The 15,940-nt window shown below is 50.3% G+C and overlaps 1 protein-coding gene across 1 annotated transcript; it reads right to left on the reverse strand.

The window, feature by feature from the left end:
• Nucleotides 1-1,191: 1,191 nt before the first annotated feature.
• Nucleotides 1,192-7,853, reverse strand: TUBB1 (tubulin beta 1 class VI). The gene is made up of 4 exons (XM_012770423.3): nt 7,673-7,853; nt 5,289-5,397; nt 4,652-4,762; nt 1,192-4,550 (listed from the first exon to the last, which is right to left on the reverse strand). The coding sequence occupies exons 1-4, from the start codon at nt 7,727-7,729 to the stop codon at nt 3,472-3,474; spliced, it is 1,356 nt and encodes a 451-aa protein (XP_012625877.1). The 5' UTR covers nt 7,730-7,853; the 3' UTR covers nt 1,192-3,471.
• Between the last annotated feature and the right edge of the window lie 8,087 nt (nt 7,854-15,940).

A 15,940-nucleotide genomic window follows, 5' to 3' on the forward strand; every position in this document is an offset into this window, starting at 1 on the left:
TCCTTTTGTCTAGGCAGCAGTGCTGCTTAGCCAGTATCCTAAATGAAAATAATTACTAAAAGCATAGATTAGAACAAATTGTAGTGCTCATTTTTATTATGCACTTAAAACCTATAGAGAAGAGCTATTAATGCTAGAATTTAAGCACAAAATGCTTTTCACATTATTCTATAAATGAATCTATATTGGGTAGCATTTCTCATAGGAAATGAGGCAAAGCTATTCAGTGACTTGCTTATTGAGTCGATGGCCAAGCTGAAATTAAAATCTAAGATTCTTGACGCAGGTCTGGGGCATGATGATTACAGCAGTTCCATGGTGTTTGTGTGGTGATTCATTCATTCATTAAATATTTAGGGATGAAGAGTTGTTGCAAGTTTTTGTTTTTATTTTTCTTTGGAACTTGGAAGCACTTGGCCAAATAAACAACATTGCAAATTTAACTGCTTGATTTTAACTGTTTTTGGAGAAGGGAGTAATACCTTTGAACAGGAGATTTTGAAACACTGTTCTAGGACCAGTTCTCCCCATGGTACTTAAACTCACAGTAATTTATCAGGGCCACTCTCAGCAGTGCAGAGGACAGGCTGAAGAAAATGTCTTTGTTCTCGGCCTCTGGGGATGACTTACTGCCCCGACACTTGACCTGTGGGTTTCATTGAATTCTCAGCACAGGACTTGGAAGGAGGAGCAGCAGATTGAGTGGGAGAGCCCGTACCGACTGCAGCAGGTTGGGAGCCCCTGGAGCCCTTTGCCTCAGGGCTGTCCTCCTGCTGCTCAGAAGTTAGGGCACCTCAGTTCAGTGTTATGGTCCCCAAGATAAGGTACTAGGAAGCATCTTCCATTACAGGGGACAGGAATAAATGAATCACAAGGCAGCAGGGCCTTTTTGATACCAGACAAATAAAGTAACAAGCAAAGGGCTAAATTATTTCTAGCAAAGTAATTAGAAATAAGTCATTTATTTGGTAGGTAGATAAGATAATTAGAAGTGAGACTTAGGGACAAAGCTTGTGATACGGAAAGGATAAAAGTAACAGTAAAAGACAAATTTAATGTCCAGCAAAGATTCTTTGAGCCTTTTTTTCTGTGATTAAAAAAAATCCTGAACTAGTACTCTCATGAAATAAACCTCATGCTGTGTGGCTGGCAGGACAGCTGTGCCCAATGATGAGGGGACCCTCATCAGACCAACTTGAGGGTGTTTTGCTAACTAGTTGGGGCTGTTCGAGGGAGTCAGTTAATCTTTTCATCCATATAGTGCTTGTGTGCGAAGTGAAGGAATCAGACACGTTGTAAAATTCTGTAATTCTGCTGTCTCGGTCTCCGAGAGACCAATGTCGCCGTAGCAACCATACCGCTAAAGGAATAAGCTCTTCAAAATCAGAAGGGACAAATTTTTCTTGGGTTCTAGTTTGTTATTGTTGTTGTTTTAATCTATTCCTACCATACAAAAGAGCAGGATGGTGATATGGGTGGGGAAATATTTTTAACTACTCAAATTAATCAGTCTGGGTTGTTAGGCTCCAAGAAAAGGAATTTATTTAGTCTGAAATAAAGCAATTTAGCCATTTAAAATTGAAATTTTTTTGTACTTTAATAGTTACTATTAAACAAACAAAAATCTTCACAGTAACAAATCAGCAGAAGTTTTTTTAAGGATTTAAATCTATATCTTTCCTTATATCTATTTAATTGCCTTTTTAGGTTTCAGAAGGGAAGTGCCATAGGAAGCATGTCTGTAAGTCCTTATATAAGCACAGGCTGTAAGTCTTTAGCATTTTAGGAAGTTATTAACTTAGCAAACTAAGTGTATAGGTGCAGTTTTTACTAAATCCAGTGCTTCTTTTTTTTTTTCTTTTTTTTTCTACTTTAGTGTGTGAAGGAGGAAAATCCAGTGCTTCTTGAACCACAAGCAGGAAGTATTTAAAACACTTTTTTGCTTTGTGTTTTTTTAATTTTGTAAATAGAAGGTTTGTCAGTGATACAAACAGCAAGGCCTAATTTTCTCTTAGTATATATTTTAGTTAATTCCTTGTGATGCATACATGAAAAGAGTGAAATTTCTCAGAATAAGCAACTGTCATCCATCCACCTGCTATTTTATTATTGCCGATTACAAAACCAAATCAGGAGATGACAACCTAGTTGCCTGCAAGTAAATAATTTCCTGTAGTGAGGGTCGGAGCATTTCCCATTACCAGATATCCACGGATCAAATAGTATGGCTCAGTGGTGATCCTGGAAGGCCATTAAGACTCTTACGGTGCTGGGATGGGTGGCAGTGCTACGTGTCAGAAATACGCAAACTATGATTAAGAAGTTATGGATGATTTGATTACGCTCCTGTGTATCTGGTCCTGTTGTAACGTGAACAGATTAAAATCATGTAATGGTTAAAGCTGTGTCATCATGCAAACATTTACGGCAACTTCTGCAAATTAATTTGAACTGTAAAAGTTCCCTAATGAGATGATGTCCTCCGTAACCAAGAAGGACACTGCAGCCGTTGGCTGTTAATTCCTGCGTTTGAATGGTTGCCGAGCCTACGCTGTGCCCTTTCTCAAAGAGCAAAGAGGCTGCAGAGCATTTTCAGGGGTGATTACTGAACCAAAGTGAAAGGGCATTTCAAAATAGCCTTTAAAAGGAAAACCAAAGATGATTATTAATGAATTCCTGGAATCTACACTAATATGAACTTAAAATATGTAAATAGATATTTTAAAGCTAGCTATTCAGAAATGAAGGTAAGAGGACTGGAGTTCTTTAGTTTTGCCTGTCTTTTTGTTTTTTTATTTTTTAGCCAGGTATTTCTGTGGAGAGGACTAACTTTTCTTTTTCTCCCTCTTTCCCTTTCTGGTTAGTGTGTTGACTTGTACACAAGGGCTGCACGGTTTCCTAGTGGATGTTGGCACACGTTTACTGTGGCTCCCTCACCCCCACTCACTAGTTAGTCGCTTGCCCAGAGGCCTGCAAGCGCAGGAAGGCAGCAGGATGCCAGGCAGTGTTTGTTAAGACAAGAGAATCTCAGGTAAGAGTCCTGACAGCCCCAGGATGCCAAGTAAGGATTCTAGGGCACTTGTCAGTGCTGCTAAAGTTCAAAAATTAATGTCAACGGTGGTGGCCCCATGCAAATCCACATGTATGGTCTGCCTGTCTGGAACAGGGTTCTGCACACAGTAAATGCCCAGTAAACACTTTAAAACAAAGGGAGTGCTTGACAATAAATTCACTTTGCTACGAAAAAGGAAAAGGTAATGAGTGTGTGTTGAATTCAAACTCTTCAAGGTTAGTGTCAGCCGAAGACCCTAATGCCAATCAGCTACTTCCCCCCCCCACTGTGCCCATGTCAAGCTGATGCTAAGTGCGTATTATTCACTGCACTACCGTGCAGATAGGCTTTGGAGTGCTGCAGGAAAAACACCTCGGGAAACTGTTCTGTGAGCAACCCCACCACCCAGCTTCTTGTGGTCAGTGTTTCTCATCTTCTGGTCCCATTTCTGCCTCTTCCACAACTTCTTCATTCTCCTCTAGAATTGCTTTGGCATCTTGAAATTGCTGGTACTCGGAGATCAAATCATGGATATTACTTTCAGCTTCCCCAAATTCGTTTATGTCCATCCCTTCGCTGGTGTACCAGTGCACAAAAGCTCTCCTTTTGAACATGGCTGAGAAATGCCCAGAGACCCTGTTGAAGAGCTCCTGGATGGCAGTGTTGTTGCCAATGAAGGTGGCCGCCATGCTCAGCCCCCGAGGGGGAATGTCGCAGACGGCCACTTTGACGTTGTTTGGAATCCACTCCACGAAGCAGCTGCTGTGCCTCGTCTGCACAGAGAGCAGCTCTTGGTCCACTTCCTTGGTGGACATCTTGCCCCGGAAGATGCAGGCCACGGTCAGGTAGCGGCCACGGCGGGGGTCACAGGCAGCCATGATGTTGCGGGCATCAAACATCTGCTGGGTGAGCTCGGCCACCGAGAGGGCGCGGTACTGCTGGCTGCCCTGGGCTGTGAGCGGGGCAAAGCTGGGCATGAAGAAGTGCAGGCGGGGGAAGGGGACCATGTTCACCGCCAGCTTGCGCAGATCCGCGTTGAGCTGGCCAGGGAACCGCAGTGAGGTGGTGACCCCGCTCATGGTGAGGGACACGAGGTGGTTGAGGTCCCCGTAGGTGGGCGTGGTCAGCTTCAGGGTGCGGAAGCAGATGTCGTAGAGGGCCTCGTTGTCGATGCAGAAGCAGGCGTCTGCGTTCTCCACCAGCTGGTGGATGGACAGCATGGCGTTGTAGGGCTCCACCACCGTGTCCGACACCTTGGGGGACGGCATGACACTGAAGGAGTTTATGATCCGGTCCGGGTACTCCTCCCTGATCTTGTTCATGAGCAGGGTGCCCATCCCGGAGCCCGTGCCCCCGCCCAGGGAGTGGACGATCTGGAAGCCCTGCAGGCAGTCGCAGCTCTCGCTCTCCCGCCGCACCACCTCCAGCACGTTCTCCAACAGCTCGGCGCCCTCGGTGTAGTGGCCCTTCGCCCAGTTGTTGCCGGCCCCAGAGTTCCCTGTGGCAAAAAGCAAGCAGGAGGACAGAAAGGTGACAAGAGATGGGCACCACTAGGAGGCATCCTTCTCTCTTCCTGTGGGAACCTTCTGGAAAACCTACCGTGGACAAAACTGTCCGGTTGAAAGAGGGCTCCTAATCTGCTCGATCGAATGCTGTCCATCGTCCCAGGTTCCAGGTCCACCAAGACTGCTCGGGGCACATATTTCTTACCTGTGTAGAAAAATAGGGGGACGTCAGCGAGCTGTTGGTTTTGTGAAAGTTAATGTTTCATCAAAATAGAGCCCTGTGATACTGGTCGAAAAAAACCACCCTAAACCATGGGCATTCTTAGAGAGGAGTCTTTGGTAGAGATTTGAAAACTGCCCATCCTGTGTTTGACCCCAACAACAATCACACAAATCTACAAAATACCTAAAAAACACTTTTCCCATCATTGTCTGCTCTGTTTGTTGTATTGTCAATGACAGAGATCCTGTTCCTTCCTGTTTGGAAATGATCCTGGTTTTCATTTAAAAACAAAAAAGGAAGGCAGGTGCTTAAACTGCTTATGTTAAGATGTGCGCTCCATTCATTGACTTCTTCCCCAGTCCTGCCTCTTGACCAGGGTTGAGGACCTGCCACTCGGGGCCTGCCACCTGCCCAGAGCCTAGCTGTCACTCTTGGCATTTCGGTCTCCAGGGCCTTTGCTCTGTCTCTGCCCGTGTCCCTGGCTGTTGGGTCCCTGCGGCCAGCCTACCGTAGGCCTCGTTGTAGTACACGCTGATTCTCTCCAGCTGCAGGGGCGAGGCCCCCCGGTCACTCCCGGCCGCATCGATCCCGTGTTCCTCGCCAATCACCTCCCAGAACTGAAAGCAGAAGAAGGGAAGCCAGTGTAGACAGCCCCGGAAAAAGTCTGCATGGACGCCAGAGAGAGAGTGAGTGCTCCCAGCCCGTTTCCCTTGGGCCTCCTGTCCCCTCCCCCAGAGGTGCCTTTTGGACCGTTTCATGAGTGGCCACCTCACGACCTCATTCCCGTTTCCCTGCTAAGCATGAACATGAGCACTGCATTCTGCATCCACCTGGACTGCTCAAGTAAAATGCCAAACACATAAAATATTAAATTAGATTTGTCTCCTATTAAATTCAGGCTGCTGTTTACATTAAAGCTATTGTTTTAGAATTTCACATCAGACAATGTACTTCTAATTTCACCTTATTATGCTCCAGGCTAGTAAAATGTAGATTCCATTAAATGAAAATAAACTGAATTCTTATCTGATTTCACAATAATATCTCATTTCACTTTAGGGATTTCTTTTTATGAAGTTTTCCAAAAAGCCCATATCTAAGGCCTCTACACACAATTGTAAGTAATGTGCATTTTTAATAATCAAGTATATACACAATTCAAAATTACACATAGCTGTTCAACTGGAACTGTCTGAAGCATTCTGCACTTGCACTCACATATACGGTATTAATACAGATACGTGCCAAGCTCTTAATATGGAAGTAGTTACTGGGATGGGTCCTTTTGATCACCCTGGAAAAGCACACATTAAAATGCAATGAAAATACATCCGATTATGTTAAAGTCCCCAAGGGTGTTTTCCCAACCATATCTTGTAAATGACGGCTGTGCTCTGCCATGGTCTTAATAACAAGGTTCTATTTCATAGTGAACCACCAGCACTGTTCTGGGAGTGGAAGAATAAATAAATTCAAGTTCTGTGATACCCCAAATTAAATGTGCCTTACAGTTCTTATGGCCCCAAATATAAGTTGTCACCGGGGCTCTAGCCACTAGCCGATACAATTCTGGGGTGAGAGCTAAGATGCTATCTGGACCCCACACTCCCTCTCCAGGGCCTCTCTTCATATTATCCTCCCAATTTCGGAGTGACAGGGGCTCTGCCACATCTCTCTGTATTGGTTTTGAGCATCTTATCACTGTGGCATGGAGGAATGATGACTTCTTTTCAAGCAGCAAAGTTCTTTGCCCCAGGTTTAAAACACCTGCATTAAAAGACCTTTGTTTTTTCATAGCAGCATTACTCAGAATAGCCAAAAGGTAGAAACAACCCACGTGTCATCAAAGGGTGGTGAATGTAGGCGTTTTAAAAATCTTACATTTAATGCAATTCATGCTATTAAAAGTAACTTCAAAACAGCAAAGAGAACAAATTAGATTTTACTAAGTACAATTGGTCATCTTAAAATTAGGATCAGAGAGTGTGGGCTTGGTCACCTGTTTTCTTGGTGTTAGCCAATTGAATCAAGTACTTTGTAGAAAAATTTAAAACAAAAAGTGGGTGGGGAGGCCGGGCGCGGTGGCTCAAGCCTGTAATCCTAGCACTCTGGGAGGCCGAGGCGGGCGGATTGCTCAAGGTCAGGAGTTCGAAACCAGCCTGAGCAAGAGCAAGACCCCGTCTCTATTATAAATAGAAAGAAATTAATTGGCCAACTAATATATATATATATAAAATTAGCCGGGCATGGTGGCGCATGCCTGTAGTCCCAGCTACTCGGGAGGCTGAGGCAGAAGGATTGCTTGAGCCCAGGAGTTTGAGGTTGCTGTGAGCTAGGCTGACGCCACGGCACTCACTCTAGCCTGTGCAACAAAGTGAGACTCTGTCTCAAAAAAAAAAAAAAAAAAAAAAAAAAAAAGTGGGTGGGGGAAGAGAGTAGGAGAGAGAAAAACTCATTTATATTCCAAAGGGTATCTTTTAATTATTTCTCCTGCTTTTTTTAACTTTATAAACATTGGAGGGGAGGGAAAAGACACCTTAGTGATACGGTATAAAAAGTTTCCCAACAAACTTAAGAAAATTGTTTTGAGAGAAATTACTGTTTTTAGATATGAAAAGTCAATGGCTAAGATGATAAAAGTAAAATGGTTGATGTGTATTATACACATGTAACTATGGACAAAATGAATATTAACTAAATTAACCCTCTAAGCCTTTATTTAATGTGTCCTGTACCTCTTTAACTAAAGACATTGTTTAGTAAGTCAAATATTCAACAAGTGCATAAAATCTGCTGGGCTACTACTGTCTGCCCAGGGCACTCAGGGTGTGTTCTCAGTTGGCTACATCTAGACCGTGGCAAAGCGAGGACTAGTAATCAGACGTGACTTACCTTGGCTCCAATCTGGTTGCCACACTGGCCGATCTGAATGTGCACAATTTCGCGCATCCTTGCTTTGAGCCCAGGTGTAAGGTCTTCTCGGAATCCCAGACTCTGGGAGAGCCTTGCTTCACTGGTATGAGCACAAGACAGCTTTGGTCATTGCAGTGGTGGGACCCACTGACCAAGCCACCCTCACAGTGTGACCCAAGGGTGTGTCCAGCCCAGAGGCTCAGCCCCCACAGCCCTTACCCCTCCGCCCCACCCTCAGCAAGTCCAGGCCCTTCTCTGCTTTCTGCCTGTCATGCTCTGGGAAGGGGGTGTTTTTCCTCTCCCAGCGCAGAATATTGCCTGGTCACTTCCTAGAGGGCGAGTGCAAGCCCAAAAGCCACGTCCATGCATGGGGCCTGCAGGGCCAGCGAAGTTTGCAGCTCTGGTTCTGACGCCCATGACTGACTGCAGCTCCCGGCTCACCCCGGTGGCCTGACTACCTGCCAGGGCTTTCCCTGTCCAGGTAATCATTTTGTCTAAACCCAGCACATGGCCCAGTAGAAAGTTCCCGTTTTGAACCTGGCCAGAGTTGTGAAGGTGACATGTGATTCTTAGGCGTTTGGGAAACCGCCATTAAAAGAGAAAATCCAAACCCCGTGGCTTCACATGCAGGCTTTCCCAACCTGGCCCCAAATGACCTTCCCAGCCCCTTTTCCACACTTTGGTCCTCAGAAGTCCTGTGCTCGGACGGAACGGGACAGCTGCGTGCTGGACAGCCCTGGGCTGCACTTATGCCAGGCACTGCGTCTGCTCTCCCCTCACCCTGCCCCCATCAGGGCCTGGCTGCCCTGGGGCCTCTCCTGACGCCTGCTCTGTCACCCCCTCTCACCTGCCATACGTTCTTTTTGCTCTTGAATTCTCCAAGAACCCATCATGCCGAGGGTGGCTGCCCAATAAGTGCTCAGCCATTTGAAATTGGCACTTCTGCCTCCCAGTCCTCAGCATGCCCCTTGAGCTTCCAGCAAACAAGTCCAAAGCCCCAGTCTTTGTCACTTCTGACCACGCAGGCCCACCTTGACCAGCAGCAGAGAGCCTAGCTGCCAGCAGACACCGGCTCCACATCCCTGCCAGTGGGCGGGTGGGTTTGAGGTTAGCTCCCCACTGCCTGGAGATGACAGTGGAATGCCAGCTCTCCATCTTTCACGGCAAAGGGACATGGAGCCCCCGAGAAGGGACGAGAACACTGGCTGGGAAGAGGAAGAGCTGGCGAGAGCTTCCTGGTGCCTGGTGAGCCCTAGAGGTACAGGTGGGCGGTGCAGGGTGAGGTCTCACTCCTAAAGCCCTGGCATGTGGGCAGCCACCACCCAGTGAGCACCTGCTCCTGGAGGCCTCTTCAGCATCTGCCAGGAGCCCCAGGGATGGCCCCCTTCACTGAACTAGTAAAAGTAATTTCAAAATAGCAGAAAGAACAAGTTAGATTTCACTAAGTACATAAGGTCATCTTTAAATCGGGATCAGAGAGTGCGGGTTCAGGCACCTGTTTTCTTGGCATTAGCCAATTAAATCAGTAGGCACCGATCACATGCTGGGCTTGTCTTGGGAGCTGGGGATACAGGGATGAAGGAGACAGACACGGGCAGGCCCCGCACTCTTGAAGCTCTCTCTTGAGCTGACTTATTTAGAAAGAGAGCTCCTCTAGCTCCCTGAACTCCGGAACAGTTCAGGGACACCATCCCACAGGACTGATGTGAACTCAGAGCCAGAAGTCCTGGAGGTCCTCTTCTCCGCTGCCTCTTCACCAGACCGGTGACCTTGGCTGAGACCCTGGAGCCAAACCTGTGGGCTCGAGTTCCCCATTGGTCCATGAGGGTCTGTCCTTCCTGTGCCCTGAACCCAGTCCTGACTCCTAAACCCTGCGTTCTTTCTGCAGGCCTGGTGGGGTCCAAGATGTGAGGTCAGGAACTCAAGCAGGGAAGTTGCCAACAGTGGGATATCTGGGGGAAATAGCCTCTGCTTACTCCCAAAGGAGTTCAAGAGCAGAGTCAAAGGGGCTGAGCAGAAACCAAAGAGAAACCCAGAATGAGGAAGAAGAACTTTGTCCTGTTAAGCATGTAGTTAAGCATGTAGTTAAGCATGTAGCTGTTAAGCATGTAGTTCCCCAGACTGACCTCAAGTGCTAAGTGCACCCCATGATCCTGGCTGGTCCCAGGGCCAGGGTAAAGGCTTGGGATAAAGGATGTTATTAGGACAATTGTCAAGATTCAAATAAGGACTATGTATATGGGATGCTAAGACTGTCTTCATCTTCTATTTCCTGACTTTGATCATGGCACAGTGGCTCGTTAAGTGGAAGTCCTTGTTGTCAGGAGATTCTATGAAGTGCTATACGACAGGGTCAAGTTGTGATGACGACAGCTCCCAAACAGCTCTACAACCAGGATAATGTGATAAATGTAGAGAGAACAGGTAAGTGACCAAATGTTAGCAATTGGTGAATCTTTTCAAAGTTAGTGTGAGATCAGTACTCTTGAGATGTTTCTCTAAGTTTGGAATTGTTCTCCTACGCAAATCTGAATGACACATGAGTCATAGATACTTCTGGTCCAGCCACCTCCTCTACCTGCCCAAAAGTAAAGAGGAGAACGTGTAAATTGAAGAGGGAGATATTCATATGTGCTCGGCAGTATTTTTCACAAATGAAAAAATGCAAATAGAACAGACCCTTCGGCTTGCATAGAAGTCAGCCCGTCTTCCCTGGCACCCCGCCTCCCTCACAGCTCGCCCTGGCCTCCTTTCCTCTTCCCTCTATCTTCCCCCCACCCCCCAGCCCTCCTTGCTTAACAGACTCCTGCAAAGCTCAAAGGCAGATAGATCCATGGTCTTCCCTCCGGCAGGTTCCTCGCCAGAGACACCTCCCGCCTCCCCGGACCAGAGCACTTAAGCCTGCAGTTGTCACCTGCGGTCCTGTTTGCTAATTACTCATACACATGCCTTATCTCCCCTGCCAGCCCAGGAGCTGCCAGTGTCATTTCACGTTTGAGTCCCCAAAGTGCCTGATACATAACAGGGCCTCAGTAAATGTTTGCTCAGTGCACGCCAACAGCTGGGCCCTTTTGAGCCGCGATGCTCAGGACGGCAAGTTTCCCTCGAGCCCATAATGTATTTGCTCACGAGTGTGTCCTCTCCTGGTGGGGTGGGCACACGGTGCCCCAGGCCTTTTTCCTCCATTCCCTAAGAGGTGGTCCAGGCTGAAAGTATAAACTGTTCCAAGAAACCTGGACGTCGGGAACAGGTCGTGGCCGGAATCACCGCAGGGAGCTATTCCGGGAAGCCGTGGCGGGTGGGCAGCTCGGCCCTGCCAGGCGGAACTCCTGAAAGGGGCCCTGTTGGCCGCAAGCTGCCTCGCTGCAGGGCCCGCTGGGCTGGGCCAGGGGGGCGTTTGGGGTTTTCCTGTGTTCATTCTTTGCTATGTGAGCAAGGTCCAGTGTGTTGGGGTCTCCCTCACCCCCCAACCTCCACCCTGGAGCACATTCCTCTTGGTCATCTCAGTTTGCTTAGGGAGGGGAAAGAGCCAGGTTTCCAGATGGGTGCTTAAAAGGTTTTTCTGTTAATGGGGCAGTTGGCAAAAGGAGGGGAAAAGAGAAGCCCTGTTTGCTTTGATTCCTGTATCGCCGGCAGTGTTTACTCAGCGAGCGGGTGAGGGGTGGGGGCCGAGGGGGCCCATCTCCTCCCTAAACTTGAATTTCTTCATCTGTAAAACAGAACAAGGGCTCCCACCCCGCAAATCTGCTGTGAGGGCCGGGCACGCGGCGGCCGACCCCAGCGTGGTGTTCACGTCGGCTTCGCCGAGCGGGAGGCGCCGTGGCTGTCTGCGTGGACAGGCCCGTCTGCCCACACCTGTGGAGGCAGCGCCTACCGGGCGTCGGGCCGGAGACAGTGGCGGGCACGCAGGGCCGTCTGAATTTGAAATGTCTGGGCAGAACAGAGTGGTGGGGAAAGAGTACTTCTGTAAGGCAATCTGTCCTGTCTCCGCTCCTGCATCCTTGTTTATGAAGGTGGCTGTCCCCCCAAGGAAAGAGCCTTCCTCCAATTGCTAAAATCTCCTACGAGCCAGTGAAGTGGTGGACGCACAGCGCCTTGCACGCAGGCCTGTAGAGGGGTCCCTTTCCAGGGCACAGTTGAACAGCGCCCCCACAGAGCCTGGCATCGTCCCAAGGTCTGTTCCACCAGGCTGAAGGTGACCCCCCAGTCCTGAAGTGTGGTAAGTGATTAAAAGTGGCCACGTATGATGAATGGCAAAGCCATTTTCTGCCCCCCGCCCCCGAGGAGGGCTGCAGCAAAGGCGGGTTAGCAAGGACTGCGTTTAAGTGCAGAGCTTTCAGCAAGATGGCTCCAGAGGGCCGAGGGCAGAAGGCAGGTGCACAAGCTCCCTCTCAGCGTGCGCGGGGGGCATTCCCGCACCACCAGGATGGCCCTGCCAAAGATTCCGGGGTTACTAAGCGGGACCAGCCGGCCCTTGCCTGAAACCCTTCTCCTCCAGCGGGCTGTGACAGTTCGCAGTCCACAAGGAGACTCAGTGGTAGCAAACCTTTTCCTGGACGACAATTGGGTCTATTATGGGAATAGAACTATGAAGATAAGAAAAGCCCAGTGTCACCCAGAGAGCCCAGATCGGCCCTTGCAGACTTCCCCCAGGAGCTGCCCCCACCCTCCGTTTGACAGATGCAACATAATTAGGAGAAAAACAGAGCGCTCAGAGATTCATTGATTTCATCCGCCCCGATCTTCTGCTTCTAAGTGCATTGAAGTTCCTTGAATAACTCACGGAGGATTGTTGAATTATAGTGTTTGCTTGTGATTCAGAAGCAGAAACTTTTCCAAATGTCTTAGCAAGAAAATGACATCTGAGGGGCCATTATGAGTGACTCAGCGGGTGTGGGCAGACCGTCAGATGAGCTGAGCTCCACTTTCTTGTACTTTGCTTCGGTGTGTGTTCTCTTACTGGAAAAGAAAGTTCTAGGAGGATGAATAAGTAACTGCAGAGCAGAGGGACTCGGAGGGCACTGCTGTTTTTCATTAAGCCGGGAGTGTTAGACCTTCCTCCCCCACAGCTGACACGCTCGCAGCGGCCACCCCACGCGGGGCGTGCTGCTCGCCAGCTCCGTCCACCTCCAGTTCCAGATGATGGACAGGCCTGGCCATTTCTCTGTGGACTCTGGGACCCAAAGCAGCATCCTGGGCTGTGGCATATCTGAGTTACAGGAGTAAACACACACACACACACACACACACACACACACACACACACACACTCATGCACGCATGCCCACCCCTCCCCTGAAGTGCTGTGGTTCCCCAGGGGTCAGACACACGCCCCTGCCTGCCACTTGCGCCTTCCTCCCTCCCCAGGAAGCTAAGAGACAAGCAGAACAGGGGGCACCAACTGGAACTGAAGTTGGGCAAGAACGTGCATTTCTCCCAGCCCAGTGCCTGGCAAAGCACTCTGCTGCACGAGTCAGAGAAATCCATTAATTTGCCCCAACACATACTGGCTGTTTGGAGGCTCGAGGGATCTCAGAAAAGTGGAGTGTACGGGCCCTGCCCTCCAGGGACTCAGGGCGGTGACGGCAGCTTCCCACTCTCTGGCCTTGACCAGTGTCTCCACCACCATCGGCCACGGCCCCTCACTTGGCCTGCGTGAGGCCACCATCTCTGAGCTGGGTGATGGTTCTCCCCTACGTAGAAGACCCTGAGGCTCAGAGAGGGAAGTGGCATGCCCAGGTCTGGGGATGCAGAGGAGCCGGTCTTCAGACCCCTACGTCCAGGGATACAGTTTGAGGTGTCCAGAGGCAGGCTGGCCAGATGGCCTCCAGCCAGACATCCTAGGAGCCTGGAGTGCTCCCAGCACCTCCTCGTCACCTCTGGTCCAAGACGGCACCCTGCCACCCCTGCCCCAGGTGGGTGGCCCAGCATGTCTTCTCTCCCCGTCCCCGACAGCATCTCTCAGCCATCGCCGCCAGCCCTCACCTCCACGACCAAACTAGCCCCTCTGCCTCCTCCCGGGGACTCCTCCCTCCCCAGTGTGTTCACACCCCACGGCCTGTGCATATATTCTTCCTTCCAGCACTTTCCATGGCTGCATCCTCGTCATTCAATCCGAACTCACTGGACACCAGAGAGAACAGTCCCAGACCAGACTTCCCCAGAGGCCCAGTCTCCAGCGCCCCCCATTTTATCTGTCTCCAAGCGCTTTCTACTCCCCAGGCAGTTTGCTTCCATCCCTGGCCAGAGCCTAAGCTCCTCGCAGGCAGGGACTCCGCCACTGCTATGTCCCCCCCGTAGTCTGCGCATACTAGGTGCTCCACAAACGTCTGCTGACGGCCTGACTTTACAGGGCAAGTTGGATGGGGCGAATGACCAAACGGCCCTCTGGAAAGCTGGCGTCTTCCCCAGGGTGATGCCGGCGAGGCCGCCTCACGCATGTGGGCCCAGAGAGCCACGTCCAGCCCCCGGCAGGTGTGTGCAGCAGGCCACGTGCAGCCAGGCCAGGCTGCGATGCACGGAGGTGCCTGGGGACCGGCAAGGTGGACCGCAGACCTGACCCACCCGATTAGAAGGTCTGAGAAGGCATCCAGGAGTCGGCGTGAGCTTCCGACTGGTGACGACCGCATGGCCAGCTCTAGAGGGGACCCTGAAGCTGGCCAGGGAGCCATCGCGCCCTGCAGAGCCAGACTCGCCTACCGAGCGCTGTCAGTATCCATCAAAACAAAGGCCAGTATCCAGGATGTGGCTAAACTCAGGAATGTGGAATAATAGGAAATGTCTGCAGCTGCCAGAGCGGGAGCCAGACAATGCACACGAAGAAAGAAGGGAAGAAAGGACTTTGAGGCGATTCCACAGTCAACGAAACCCATCTGCATTCTTCCTCTCCGTCCAGGTTGGGAAGGTGGGCCGGCTCTGGCCTAACTTTAAAATGTGTGTGTTGTTTTTTATCAGGACAAGGGGGAAAAAAATATCAAACTTATTTTTAGAAATGAATAGGCTTTTGTGTCTGTGGCCTTGGATCATGTGTTTGCCAAGAGACTTTCTGGAGTTAAAAAAAAAAAAAATAAAAGGAAACTACAGTCAAACCTGCCACTGGGGCACCTCGTGCTGAGTACATGTCTCTTGACATCTCTGGAGGCTCAGTCTTTTCACCTGTAAAATGGGGTGATAGCGTCTGCACCCTGCCGTTCACAGGGTTGTGCATAGGATCAAACAAGGACTACTACAGAGTTCTTTAGAAAGTCACCAGCTCAGCCCTCTGCCCTTGAGCACCACCGGAGCCGAGCCGGAAGGACGGGTTGGTGACCTCCAGGAAGGGAGACTTGGGGCACATGGCCAGCTTCCCAGGCAGAACCTTACAGTGGTTTCAGAGAAGACCCCTGGCTCTCAAGCCCCGACTAGATTCTGCCCCAAGCCCCAAGCTGGGAGGCACGCCACAGCTGCCTATGAAACACACCCTTCAGGTTGCCAAGCCAGCCCCCAGGCTGCCGCAGGTGAGTCTGCTTTGAAGAAACATTCCTGGGGATAAACTCAACCTGCAGCCAGCCGGCAACCTCCGGCCAGGGACAGCGGGGTGGCCGGGCCGGTCCGGCAGGTTCCCAGTGTGCCCCTCCTCTTCTGTGGCCCCAGCCACTCCTCACTTTACCCGTGTGCCCTTGGAGACTCCTCAGGCCAGACTCCCTTCATGAACAGCAGTCCTGGCCCCTCGTTTGAGCGGCTTGGGCGTGTGGCCGCCCCCCTCAACAGGACATGCTTCGCCGAGGCTGGAAGGGCCCCCAGCCCCGCACAGCTCAGGAACCCCGAAGTGCTGCCGCTGCTGGCTTCCTGGAGTCGTCTGCCAGGTGGACAAGCCTCCACCCGACCAGAGCCAAGTTCGCAGGTGAAGAGCCCTCGGTCCGCTTGGCCTGGCTGTGTTTGCCTGCTCGCAGGGGCCGAAGAGGTGGATACAGAGGGAGTCTCTCCAGCTCTCACTTCCTTCTTGGCTTGAGTGTTTTAGTTTCAGATGTAGGCACTTGCCACCCCACTTCCTGCCTGGATTTTCTGAGATTGAGCTGCTCCTATTAGGGAAACCCCAGTGTGCCTTGACTTGTCAACAGCATGTGCTATTCCTTACCAGCATCCAAACACCCCTGCCTGCCACCAGCCTCCGCCAGGTAACCCGCCAGGGACAGCCTGGTGCCTTTGCCTACTGGAGAACTTCCTGTCCACAACCTTCCTGACCTTGGCCTGACCCTTGTTTGTAAA

This window comes from Microcebus murinus, chromosome 16, assembly GCF_040939455.1.
Source record: "Microcebus murinus isolate Inina chromosome 16, M.murinus_Inina_mat1.0, whole genome shotgun sequence".
Classification (NCBI taxonomy): domain Eukaryota; kingdom Metazoa; phylum Chordata; class Mammalia; order Primates; family Cheirogaleidae; genus Microcebus; species Microcebus murinus.

Coding starts and splice junctions, on each gene's coding strand:
- TUBB1 (XM_012770423.3), bottom strand. CDS start 7,729: ATGCGCGAAATTGTGCACATTCAGATCGGCCAGTGTGGCAACCAGATT. Junction 5,398..7,672: donor GCAACCAGATTGGAGCCAAG/GTAAGTCACGTC, acceptor TTCTGCTTTCAG/TTCTGGGAGGTGATTGGCGA. Junction 4,763..5,288: donor GTACTACAACGAGGCCTACG/GTAGGCTGGCCG, acceptor TTTTCTACACAG/GTAAGAAATATGTGCCCCGA.